At 43.5% G+C, this 13,869-nt stretch overlaps 1 protein-coding gene across 4 annotated transcripts in view; it reads right to left on the reverse strand.

Moving 5' to 3' along the window:
- The window catches only part of hoxa11a (homeobox A11a), a 29,474-nt gene that overhangs the window by 1,440 nt on the left and 14,165 nt on the right, over positions 1-13,869 (reverse strand). Inside the window, exons 2-4 of one of the 4 annotated variants that reach the window (XM_058047830.2) lie at positions 11,056-11,188; positions 6,545-7,299; positions 4,913-5,995 (exon numbers count right to left, since the gene is read on the reverse strand). In XM_058047830.2, coding sequence (XP_057903813.1) covers positions 5,763-5,995; positions 6,545-7,208 — 897 coding nt within the window. In that variant the 5' untranslated portion in view covers positions 7,209-7,299; positions 11,056-11,188 and the 3' untranslated portion in view covers positions 4,913-5,762. Of the gene's footprint in view, positions 1-439; positions 1,430-4,912; positions 5,996-6,544; positions 7,300-11,055; positions 11,189-13,869 lie in introns of those variants that run through there. The other 3 variants (XM_078791994.1, XM_058047829.2, XM_078791995.1) reach the window with 3 other exon arrangements.

The raw sequence follows: 13,869 nt of genomic DNA on the forward strand, positions 1-13,869 counted from the left end.
GTATTAGTATTTTGGTGCAGGTGTCAGAATGGGTGTGTTTGTATTTTTGGGTCAGGGTGTGGTGTTTTTGTTTTGTCATGTCATGTGTGTGCGTGTGTGTGTGTTAATGAGTGTGTGTGCACTGCGTCAAAGAGTGTGTGTGTGTGTGTGTGTGGATGTATGTTTGTGTCAGCTGGTACATGAATAACACTTGAAATGGAAGTAAGGAAATAATAATTAAAAGGCAACAACAACACAATCGACCATTTTACGCATGAAGTAGTTTAGCTATATCTTCTGTAAACGCACAGGCTTCCCTATGTTATATTATAGCCGGCCACCACAATGCCTTCATATGTACATGAATAGCATTACAGGTATATTAGAGTGACGGTTGTGTTAGCGAGAAAGCCATTTATGCTAATTAACAGGTGCTGCATGCAAACACAATGTGGATTACCTTTGCTGTCCTTGTCTGGCCTCTCCTTGTCCTGCTCGTCTGTTTCCTCGGCTGAGGATCCTTCTGCATCCGTGGACTCCCGTGGATCTTCTCTCGCCGGTGCAGCTTGGGGCTGCCGGTCTGTTGCAGACACAGGGTCTTCGGTGGTGTCCCTCCCTTCCGCGCCGGGAGCTTGAGTGGAAGTCGGTGGCGAGTGAAATCGGGCAGGGGCGCTGGAGTGTGGGCCCAAATGAGAGTAGGAAGGGTTCGGCTGTGGGCCGTCGGTGTTGTAAAGTTTATGAGGGTGAGCGTGGGTCTGAGACAAGCGGAAATAGCCCGGCACAGGCACTGAGCCTCCTCCACCCCCGCCACCTCCACCATCGCTCACTGTGCAAGAACCGGCGGAACTTAGCCTCGAATAACTCAGGTCTTCGGCACCAGAAGCTTTGGGGCACTTGGGCTGCTCATAGAGGCAGTAGGTGCTCTCTTCCTTAATGTTCTGCGGGAAGGAGCAGGGCGTGACCTGAGGACCCACGGAGCGTTCTTGCTCAACTCGACATGACCTCTGGGCGTCCATCCACATCTCCATACTGGACAGGTATGCCCCGGGACCGCTGACCAGATTTTGAGGTCCCACTTCGGTCCGCTTGGCCATACCTGGGAAGTATCCATAGTTGTGTAGTCCGTAAGGCACTTCAGCAGCGGTGCTATGAGGCACACACACGGCGGCGCTCCCGGCGTAATGACCTCCACAGTTCTCAGCCCGTCCGCTGATCAGAGAATCCACCAAGAAGGCATTTCCTGATGGACTGTCCGAACATGACATTATTGTAGAGTATTTTGGCGAAGGGAGAAGATAGCCCCCTCTGTCTGACATTTCTTGTGCAAAACATGCTGGATATGATTAGGAGCACCCCTCATTCGAGCGTGTGCGCAGGACCGCCAATGGGAAGGCTGCAAAGGGCAAAGTCCCGCCCACTCGCAGCCCTACGTAGCACATCTATCATGGAGCTGAGGACGAAGAGAGCGCAGCCATCACTGTATGCCTTCATCTTGCCTTAATGCACCACCATTATAGCCTGAATAGAATCGACGTCCACCATGATACACTATGAAAGTTTTAGGATACACTAAAATAGAAATGTATGAAGCATTGCGAGCCTATGAAATCCTATAAACCTCTGTTTGCGTCTGTAATAAATATGAATACATCATAAAGACATATACAGTTGATGCAAGTCGGATTTACAGAATGGTAAATCTAGTAGGAACCTGTATGGGCGGCTAAAAAAGCCACCGAAGGCATAAAATGCAAATCCACGGGACGACTTGGAGGTAATAAAATGTTTCTACAACAATTTGCCTATGGCGAATGTCTTGCTAAAAAGCACTTTTATGCGGGGCATCAGCCAGCCTCAAGACAGCTGGAGCTCTTCCGCTGTAAAAAAAAAAAAAAAAAAAGTTGTTTGGACTAAAGTGGCCAGAGGAGAAATAGAGATATCAAACCAAACGTTTGATTTTTTGTGTGTGTATTTGTCCTCAGAGGGTGTCCTTGAATGCCACACAGCCTTACAGTACATACATTTCCATTATTTGCACACCTCTGATTTATTAGGAATTGTAGAACATGCATAAAGGCGCCTGAACTGCGCATAGCAAGCTCGCCACAGGTATAAACAAATAAAAGAGCTATAAGACTGGTTTTCATAGTTAAAAAAAAATACAATTCGAACGTTACACGCAAGAGACGATGTAGTAAACTGCGAGGTTGATATTGGAACTGAGGGAAATACACATTTTGATGAGGATATTTAACGCTTTAGTATTTTTGTCAGTATACAATATATGTGATATTTAGTTATGAGGGATGGGGGTTTAATTTTGTTTTGTTTTTTTTAAAACGTACGGTGCAATTTAAAAAGTATTTACGTAAGTCGTACAACAAAAAAGCACAATCGATTGGTGTTGGTATCTATGTCGAAATAGTTGCAAGTGTTTGCACGTACACCTCAACTTGTTGGTCCAATTTAAGGCCATAAAGGCCTACAATAAAAATACAACTCTCCTTCCACCTCCTCCAAGGGTCCTTGACCATGCATGTACACGCTCTTATTGCTCCAGTTAATGTGGGCTATCTTTGCCATGACCAGGCCAACACCAGCCTCCGAATTCGAGTCTACAAAAAGAGCGAAAATCGTGGAAATGAACACAATCCTTGTTATTTTAAAAGTGTGTGTGAATGTAAATGTGTGTAAATGATGTACCGAATTATTCCACACGGAGGTTATTCACAAAGGCACAATTTGAGAATAGGAAAATGGAGCTTGGACATGTAAAACAGTGCACGAGGCATACATTTTGCACTCTATGCTGCCGATTTTGACGCAAAATTGCACAATCTATGCTCCACACTACATAAGGCTGGCCTAAATAAAGACTAGGAGTAAATCCAAAGCATGTATATTCTCCTCCTGTGTCCTGCCAACTTCTTGGACATATGAGCCAACGGGGAAACCAAATACATCAATTAATTATGTGCGCCCTGGATTTTACTATTTGGGCCTGTTGTGCCGTAGAGAGGGAAAGAGGATGTGGGGTGCTATCGATATCTTTCTGCTGCAGTTATTAATTGTGGCTATTAAATCTTCATTTTCACAGCTGCCTGGCCATTTTAGCCTCCCAACAGTTTACTCTGACCACTGACTTTGATCAGCTCCCTATAATGGTGGCCGAAGAGGCACTCAGGGTCGGATCATGTTCGTCCAGAGTGCAGCTATGAACAATAATGCGGCGTTTTATTACATCCAGCGGAAGCCTTTATTTTTCACAGGAGACAAAAACTGGGGGAAGGAGAGCTAGTCCACACGCCCTGACGTCCACAGACACCGACTGGCCTCAAGGGCAAGGAAAGCGGAAGGAAAAAGGAGAGTCAATCGGTGTTCTATCAGAAGCAACAATCAACTTGACTAATAAGACTTTTTATCCACTTGGCACGTTTGTTAAGTGTTTTTGGAAGGGCGTCAAACGTTGCTGTCTTTGCATGGGAAAGGGAGGAAGATGAATGAACCATCAAGTCGAGTCGCTGTGATTTAAAGTGTTTGGATGCATTTGTTTGGGGGACAAACCGCACAACAACTAACAGGAAGACTGCAGCATTGCTTTGACTTGGACCCATTTGAAAAGCTCCGGCTCAGCAAAATGAACAGCACATGCAGCATGGCGCACATGTGTTGCCTTTTAGAGCCCCTGGGAAGAGAGGCTTCCGCACGGCGCCGGGAGCTCCAGAAACCTCCTATTTTAAATATGACACATAGTTTTTTTTCTTCAAGCGGATGCGACAATTCATAAGTCACGGTGTTGTTTTTACCTGAGCGAGTTAGAGGTGAAAGATCCACGGCCGTGACATTGGTTCCAATAGCGCCGCCCGGTGGTAAAACACTGTCCAGTCCACAATCCGTGTCTTGGCAGGCACACTGATTGGAGGTGGATAACCCACGCCAGGGAATCCTTTCCAGAAATGAAGTGCACACAAGCAAGAAGAAGAGGAGGTTTCTTCCCTTTCCTTCCTCTCGCTGTCGTGGCTCTCGCCTCCTTGGTAACACAGTTAATAACCTTGGGTCTCAGACGGTTTATTGCACTGCACTCCAATTGTACAAATGCTCCAGACCCTCAGACAGCTTTTATGGCAGCGTTGCCACAGCAACGGGGAGGATGTCCCGCAATTAGGGACAGAATTCCAGCGCGCAGTAAGAGATGCGCGCAAGGCAAGGCCGGACTACAGCAGGGAGAGGGACAACCATAAACTTCAGCCTCTCTCTCGCCAGCGTTTATGACCCTTTTGACTGTCATATATGAACGCCAATGCGCTGCGGCTAGCTGCCATAAACACAGCGATAACAACAGCAAATATGGCGACCATTCCCAAACATGAGAGCTGTTGGAACAAGGCTTTCCACAGTCAGCTTGGGACGTGACAGCAGGACACTCATAAGCACAGAATCGTGTTTAAAAATAAAAAAAGGGCCTGGTTTCCAACTATAATTACACTAATATCGGAATACAAACCACTCAATTTAAATACAATATGAAAAGACATGGAAACAGACACACAAAAGTCAAGTCTATACTTTAGGAATAAGGTGTGTCCCGATATACTGCATACAGGTGCATTATTAGTACTTCATTGTTATTTAATTACAGGAGTTCAGATGCTGTAAGACTGGGGGGAAGGGGGGGGTCAACCAGCACTTTACAATATTATCTCACAATTTATGAAATACTGTTTTGTTTTTGCAGGTGGAAGCAATCGTCGAAATTATTAAGAAACACATTCCTTAAATATTTCATTGTGTGTGTGTGTGTGTGTGTGAGTAGTGCGTATGAAATGTGAATAATTATTCACAAAAAAACGCAAACAAAGAGCACACATTCTCAATTTTGATATTTTCATTTCTTTTATTTGGAAATATAATATAATACACAAGTGTTGCAGTATAACAAGCAGGAGATTCAATGCGTTGACCCTGACCGGCATCAATGAAATGGTATTTTTAATTTAAAAAAATATATATTAATACCCAGATTGCGTGTGCGACTGCAGGAATCAGACGATTCCGAGTCAAGAAATGAACCAACAAAAAAACAGATGTTTATGCCTGTGTTTAGGGTGTGTATCTCTCCGGTTGACGAGCTTATGTCTGGTTAGCCCTGCAGTATTTACTAAAAAGTCTGCTAAAAATGCTAAGTAAATGCTAATTGTGGCTTTGAGGATATTACAGCTATAACTGGGTATAAATACGGCCTCCTCCGGAAGAAAAGAAAGGAATACGGTTTAACCTGCTTGTTATACAGACTGTGAAAAGAAAAGAAGATAGTAAACGAGTGGCTACAAAATAAATAGACACACAATAAAACATTACGTTACATTCTTATTCGTTTGGACACATGATTTGGTCGCACCAATGTCTGCACGGATTCACTTATTAACGCCTCCTAATGTGTGATTTCCCAACATCATCAACAACAAAAATCTAATTACATTTTTTGATAACAAAATACACTGTTTCAGTCAGATTACAAACAACAAAAAAGCATGAATCACAATATTGCGCATAGGGTGGGTTTGCCTTTCGTCTCACACACGCAATACATCCAAAAATAAGAGCCTGAAAAGCCCAATAAAAGTCCATTGAAGCAAAGTCTTCATTCAAGCTCGTTATATTGGCCTTTTAGGTGTCTGAGAACTTGAAATTAACCACTGTTGTTTTTAGTGCTCCTGTCGCGGCCATTGTGGTGGTGCAGCAAGCATCACAGCCTGAGTCCGTCTCCAAAGACCTGTCTGGAACTAAAGCAGAGGGTTGGATGTGTAGTATTGCAATCTGTCTCTGTTGAGCTTCTTCTCCTTCATGCGACGGTTCTGGAACCAGATCTTCACTTGGCGATCGGTGAGGTTGAGCATCCGAGACAACTGCAGCCGTTTTTCCTTGTTAATGTAGACGCTGAAAAAGAATTCTCTCTCGAGTTCTCTGATTTGGTATTTGGAATACGGACACCTTTTCTTGCGGGTCCTTTGTCCATCTGCAAGGTTAGAATTGAGGGACATGATTAGCTAAAAATACAATTACATCTAATTAAAAATAAATGTTGCATTATATCCTTAGGATGTTTTTTTCCTGTAATAACATTGCCAGTTGGCTTTGACCTTTTCCAGCAGGGGAGGAAGCAGCAGGCTAAATATAGTTAACTTAACTGACTATTTGGTCAAAAAAAGGTGCTGTATTTAACTATGATATATCCCAACACAAAAAACTAGTATGACCTGACTGTCAGAGCAATGTGACACCACCCCCTCCCAACAATGCAAGAGGCAAATAGCTGTGTTATACAGCTCATGCTGTATTCATATACATTTTAGAATTAGAGGAAAAATAACCTCCACGTCCAAATTCAATAGCAGGCATGAGATGATGCAGTTTATAAGAAAGTTGTGAAAGGGGGGGGGTCTAAGGGCCCTCTATAAACATTATATGCTTATAAAACAGCATATAAAATGTTTAACAGCAGCGCTGAAGATTACAAAGTTTCTCTCATAAGCAAGGTGGCGACTTTAATGCATGCAATACTTACTGCTGCTGCCACTGCTGCTGGATTTCTCCTCATTGTTGCCGGAAGACAGCTCCGGGCTGCTCGTCTCCTCCCGGGGATCCTTGGCTTCAGAGTCCCGGCACGACGCCGCGTCCTCCGCAGCCGAGCCGGGCTGCTTGCTTTGCGTTTTGTCCCCCGTGTAGCCGTGAGCAACGGGGCTCTCCGACGGGGTGCCGTACGCCGTCTCGTAAAATTGGTCAAACGCTTGCGGAAGGACGCCATTTCTGCCCACGTTGCCGTAGAAATTGGAGGAACCGGCGGTGGAGTGATGGTGGTGGTGGTGGTGGTGGTAAGCGGCGGAAGCTGGGCTGCCTTTGCCGAACATGTCGCCCACGACGGCGGTCTGCGCCGACAGACAGTCCCGGTGCACCATGTCCTCCGCGCCGGGGTAGCACTGCGTCAAATTGCCCCGGTGCGGCCATTTACTTGAAGCGTCTATAGCTGCGTACTCCCTGAACGTCACCTCTCTGACAGGCTGAACCTGCGGAAGGTTCGACGAGTACGAGTACGTCATGGGCCGGGTGGACGGGCTCTGGGATAAAAAGGAAGGCAGCGCGGAGAAGTCGGTCCCCGCCGACACGTAGTAGGTGCAGCTGGGTAGATACATGTTCGATCCGACCGGAACCCTCTCGTCAAAATCCATCATGGCAGTCGTCCCTCTTCTATGCCTCGATGCTGGGCTCCGATTCGTCTATACCCGCCCTGAACATGGCTCTGCAGCGCCGTGCCTCTTGCCTCTTTGAAGCAAGTCCGCCAGGCAGAAATTTGGAGACGTAAGCTGACGTGGAGAGCCATCTCCATCCACTCCACGGAGGAGGGGGTCACGTGACCACGCGGCAGAAATTGACAGATTTTCAACGAGTGTGTGTGTGTGTGTGCGCGTGTGCATGTGCATGTGCATGTGCGTGCAAGTGTGTGTGTGTGTGTGTGTGTGTGTTAAGCTTGACATTGGTAGTTTATAGCTATGCTGGACTGGGAATGAATTCCTTGAAATTGCAACCGCCATCACTCTATCATGATTTTGGAGGGATCACACCAATTTATCTTTAATAATATGCGAATCTACGTCACAATTGCTTCTGTACCATCTGTACAAAATGTGCATTTTAATACATTTGAGTCCTCCTCGTTGCATTTTTTGCATGCTTTAAATGACTGGAGCTTTTGCAATATAACCCGAATTGGAGGAAGGAGACGGTCAAGCTTATCTCCAAAGTCTGCTTTTAGAAATGTCTTAGTCATCAGCGTTTGGTGCTTTTACAACAGCAGCATTTGGCTCAGTGCGCATTTGGTTATCAGGGTCATGTTCAAAGTAGCGGCTAATGTTTCAACTGAAGGTGAAAATAAATATGGGAGGAAAAAAAAGAGTCCACTTAAATGCAGTGTGTTATATTAGTAGTCTTAAAATGTGTCTGTATTGTTTCATAGTTACAGTCCAGGGGAATGCATTTGCTGCATAATGGAAGCGAGGCCGTGTATTTTGTGAAAGTAATTGAATTCCAAATGTGTCGTCTTTGAAATGTTAGTGTGTTTGACTTCATCGTAACACGCAGGAATAAACCGCTCCATTTCTCGCAGCATGCTTGCACGCTGTTTCCCTTCCACTTTTACGCACCGCTATGCCTTGGAGTTTTTGCTGGAAATATTTATTAAAATATGCCTCCTCCAGTATATCAAAACAGCTTCCAGATGTTTCTATCTATGATATTTTTTTTACTGCTTTTCCATCAAAGTCTATGATAAGAAAAAGGGTTGCATTCTCACTATTGTTCTTTTTAAATAAGTTTTTGTTTTATGGGATGAATATTTTGAGAGGCGCTTGGGTGTCAACGTTGTCTGTAATTTAATACAGAACTTTTATGGTGCGTTTGTATACAATTTCTGCTTTTATTTGGCGGGTATGTGACAGAGAATATACGCTGGGCGGCTGCTCCGAGGCCACCGTGGAGCTTGTTGTGGAGAGGCATGCAACCTGACTCTAATATGCTGTGAATGAGAGACTTGAGCTTGGATTAAGACCGCCGTGGCTGGCCGGGCCCCACAGACTGTGCCAACATTTGGGCTCCTGATGGCACATGTGAAACATAAGCTTAAAATATCACATGTACTTTTGCAACCGATGCCTTCGCGTGTGTTTTAACATGAGCGCGCCGCGTGGCCTTATGGCTTTTATTTTATTTGGATAAATTGCAAGAGGGGGGAGAAACAAACAAAACAAATCTTTGGGACCAACACGCTCCGCCTCTAAGTCAGTCCAGACTAATTCTACGAGGTGTGCAGAGGCTTTTAAGCTCTAATTGAGCACAGGATGCACAGGAAAAGCAAAGGCAAGCTCTGCACAGACCTGCGTTTTTATAGCTGCTTTACTATTCTGCTGAGTTTCCCCCCTACAGCCAGACAGACACCACAAAACTGGCCAAGCATGATAGGAAGTCGCCACCTACACGGATTCAAAGTCAGCAACTTGAGGAACACAACAACGGTAAGATACACTTGCAACAATCACAGAGACTTCACTTGGACTGCTTGATTTGACGGCGGAATAACACAACACAGACAAACAGCGTTGTTAAATTGCTTTAACCTTGAAAGGAAGTCTCTCCGAGCATCATTCTTAGGAGATGTTTTTGGCAAGCAAAGTGCAGTCTGGCACTGGGAGAGCCCCTCAAAGCCAAAGCTTTGTCTGAACGGTCGACTTCAAGTTCGGGGGAGGGAAAAGAGGCACAAAGAGCAAAAGGGCCCACTGTGCCCCGGATGGAGGTCCTTTAATTGCTTTTACGCACGCTTTGGGTCACAAGATTGCACTATAAAGTCACTCAGCAACTTCAAACTGTAGAGGGAAATGTGAGTTATGCTAATATTGGAGATAAATTCCCAGTTTAAAGTTTGGATTTAAGTCGGGCCTGATCCTAAAACGGGAAAACGGATAACTTTATTAGGAAACTTAAAGTAAGTTAAACTCACGGTAATATTGTACCAAATATAAATGACAAAATGTAAGCAAACGAAATATTTGGGTGTGGACATGTAGAAGATATGGTGAGAATGAATTATCAATAAAGACGTGGTACAATGCGTATAGGATTAAATCTACTCAGCTTCTTGAATTGTGCAAATGTCATTCACTAAGCACTTCTGGAACAAATAAAGCATATACTACAGCAATAATATATCATCTTCCTTCCCATTGCCATCTAACCTTTCATTTCAACATCCCCTTTGCACGTATACACTTAATATCTTAATGCACGTAATGTGTGCCCTAAATGTATATTTCCTCACAGTGTCCATCTGAATGGATATTTTGTTCTGGAGTACTGCAGGGGTGACCAAAGTGCGACCCAGGGGCAATTTGTAGACCTAAGCTTGTTTTTATTGCCCCTTGGCACATTGTGGGGAAAAAATAAACCAGCAAAAAAAGGAAAGAAAGAGTTTATAAAGAGCAAAAACGTAAAAGTTGATAGTATTAATAACAAAGCTTTGTGTTAATAAAATCAAAATATATAATCTTTTGACACCCCTAATGTTTTCTTGTTTCCTAAGTACTACAGTCACAATGTACAGGCAACAAATTCATTGTGTTAACATACTTGATCAATAAAGATCATTGTGAGTGTGATAGAAACTAGTGGTGAATGCTATTTTCCTCAGGGGGGGATGTTGTTGACACACGCACACACATTCAAACCATCCCAGCAGCGAGGAAAAGACACATTTGAACAGTCAACACGTTTCTCCAGCTCAAGCAAACACTGTGCACACATTTAACCATCTCAGCAGCCAGAAGAAAACACATTTAACCGTCAACATGTTTCCTAAGTCCAAACAAGCGCTTGATTTGCAGGAAAGGCATTGTGCGTTGTTTTTATCCTCCAGCCAAACAAGTCGACATATAGATGGCCCAATCCGAGTGCCATAAAGGCTTGTTAGACTACGAGTCAACAATTCATTGTGAGGAGGATCTGAGAGTACAGTTTAACGCCACGTCAGGTAGGCCTGTGGGCTGTAAAGCACACTCAATTGGCGCATTCAGTCGCCTTTGCAAAAAAAGAGAAGCCTCCTGTAGCTTGGGTCTTTTTTATTCCGACTGAAGGCGGAATAAAAAAGACCCAAAGTTTTTAGTGCTGCCTGTTTTTGTGTTCATTTTATGGCGAAAAAGGAAAGACTTCTAGTTTCCCAAACGGGAGATATGTGTGCGTTATGATAAATTTGGAATAAAAACGGAAGGATGCTGAGTATGCGTAAAAGGGCCAGTACGCAGGCAACCAAAGTCTATTTTCCTTATATTGTTTTGCACATATAAACACTCATGCAGGTTTTTGAGAGTATAATTCCGTTTTTGAACTTGAATGATACACTGTCTGCAATGACGCCAGACTGGGAGTGTTAAAACCATTTGAGTGTAACAGGGTCAAAAGCATTACAGCTCAGACTTTAGGAGCGGAAAAGACGACGAGAAAAAAAGGGGGAGAATATTAAAAATAAAACCATACCTGGTTCGAGGTGTATCTGATAACTTTTATCCTCCACAGGTGACAGAAACGTGAGGACCACACAGCAGCTTCGCTGGGAAAGTGACCAACTCCACGGTCAACGGGAGTACATCTTGACAAAACCACAGTGCAGCTGACGGATTGCATGCAGGGACACAATGGGCCAGGAAGACACAAGGAAATAAAGTAGAGTTTACTGCGACAATAAATGAAATAGCCAGACGTTATTCACACAAAGTGAATAAAAAAAGCACCACCGCACACTGCGTAGTGGTGCTTCACATTTAGTATAGAAGGAACATTCACAAATAAACACAATAACCGATCCTTTGAATGAGCTTTTATTTAAAAATCACATTATTAACACTTCAAAGCAGTTAAGAAAAGCCTTCTATGCGTTGAATACACCTGAAACATATTTGAACATATGGTGAACGGTTTCTATAGTGCAAATGAAAGCTGAAAGAGTAAACAGGGCTTTTAATGTGCGCACATATATAAAATAGAACGACGCCTCTCTGGTTGTTGTAAATGCTTTAAAAACTGCAGTACTGCATGGCTTTGCGTCCATATAATCAAACAATTTTCACATATAGGAAATAATGAAGTTTCATTTTGCTTAGTGGATTTTTAAGACGGCAAAATGCTCTTGGGAAATAAACACGTACGCTGTGTTGCCTTTAATGAGGTAAAGAAAAGACAAGCAGTGTGCATATCAGTAAGCGTTTATAGAAGTGGGAAAGGGTAATAAGATTGCGCTATAATTTAGATTTGTATCTCAATCTAAGGCAAATTAAATGGCCAATTATCCTTTACTGTTTGTCTTAATAGTTTTGTAGTTAATTATGACATGTATTTGTAGGAACAAATGAGCTAAACTATATGGGGGTGTTCTCCAGACGTCATGTAGCTGTTTCTATTTGACTGCTGTCACGGTTTTGGACTGAGGTTTGTTGGGGGGGGATTTGAGAGATTATGGTTCAACCTTGAGCTGCCGAGCTGGACCAGATATTAGGGGATGTGTGCGTCTGTGTGTGTGTGTTTGTGTCCCAGGCCTTGCTTCCATTACTTGCAGACAGCGAAGGTCAATGTAAAGAGCACAATGCTTGGTGGTGTTGGCCTCGTCTGGGTCCCAGCACATCTGAGTTAGAGGCAGCTGACTGACTTACCGGGATGCTATGAGGTCACTGCACCGATTAAGCACCACGCCATCCCCTTTAAAAACTACATGAGGTTAAAATGAACTAGATATAAAAGTCATCTAATTAGAATGGTGAAAACACATTAAGATCGAGTCACAAGCTTCTAAAGGTTCACTTGCAGATTTAGTTGAGAAACATATATATATATTTAAAGATACTTAGCTAATGTTCACCGTCTATTTGCATTTAAGTTAAATGACGCATGGAAGTACTGGTGACTTGTGCGTAAAAGCAAGGTCAAGCCAAGCTCTGCAATTCCCTCTTTGTCCTTAGGGAGGCAGCAGAAGTCCATTTTTGTGTGCAGCTCAAGTCAAATGGCGTGTTCAAGGCGACTAAGGGGTTGGAAAGAGCTCAGGTTCGAGCAGGTAATGTAAACAAATGCATTAAAGGTACACACACGTTCATATGCTGAAAAATCTCATGGTTTCATTCATCTTACAAAATGACTTCACACCAAGTTGAATGGTAATTCAATGCTAGTTTTAGCAATACAGATGGATGTATTCTTTCGTATTTCAATTCTCATTGGTCACTGCTTGACACTGCGTGTGACGTTAGATTTGGGCATCTCGGGGACATTTCTGCACCAGGAGCCAGCAATCCTCAATGGGCGGTCCCATTCATGAACGCCTCACATGCTCAGGCGGCAGGCGGAGCTTAGTGCTCGTCGCCATGTTCAATTTCAGCTAAGGGGGAAGGACTTAATATGTTTTGATCCTCAAGTCAGCCAACCAGAATGCTCTGTGCTCCTTTGCGACCAATAGACTTCCAACCTTTCGTCACGGCAGCTAAAACTCGAGTGAAGCTTCCGCAGTGCTCTTTCTGCGCATGTCACCATAAAAGAATGCACCACGAGCGCGCATAGTGTTGTTGACGTCACAACGTGACATCGCCGGGCACGCCGACGCAACGAGGGACCCACGAGAGTGGGTCCCTCGTGCCTCAAGTGATAAGCACGAGCTAGTAGTGTACAATGTAGTGGCACGAATGTATTATTGATTTACTTTTTACAAGTACAGCAAATTTCCCGTTGAACAATATTGACTGAGACATGATACTCCAAAACAAAATAGACTAGCCTGGTTTTTAGACAGTTTTTAGGCTGCAAGGAAACCCTAAAACAACCACATTATTGAGGACAAAATGACTCTATATTTTCATTCTTAATGGACTGCAGCATCCTAAGGTACTAATTCCAAATAACTAAGACGTGTGTGCACAATTCAGGTTAGCACACGCACTACCGCCTGCCTCAAACGCGATATAGTTTTCAACAAATTTAGTTAGCCTGTCATGGAGCGACAGTCATTTGGCTGCCAGTGAGGATGACTCACTGATGAATGAAGCCAAAGCAAACATGCGTGATGAGCTGCTCTTCTAATTACACTTAGTCACTTCTGAATGGACAAAATACATTCCCTTAGATCGCTATCTCGATTTCGTGGCGTCAAACTGGCGTGGGCCGATACCATTGTTTTTAAATATCAAACTAAATGACAAATTAAAAATATACAGTCGACTTTGCAATCCATTGCAAAAAAACAAAATGGACCTTTACATATTTTGTTTGAAATTATAATTTAATAAAAACATACAATCCTTGTATAACCAT

The sequence above is a fragment of the Doryrhamphus excisus genome, linkage group LG7 (genome assembly GCF_037039965.1).
Source record: "Doryrhamphus excisus strain RoL-2023G ecotype Guam linkage group LG7, RoL_Dexc_Guam_v1.1, whole genome shotgun sequence".
Lineage (NCBI taxonomy): Eukaryota > Metazoa > Chordata > Actinopteri > Syngnathiformes > Syngnathidae > Doryrhamphus > Doryrhamphus excisus.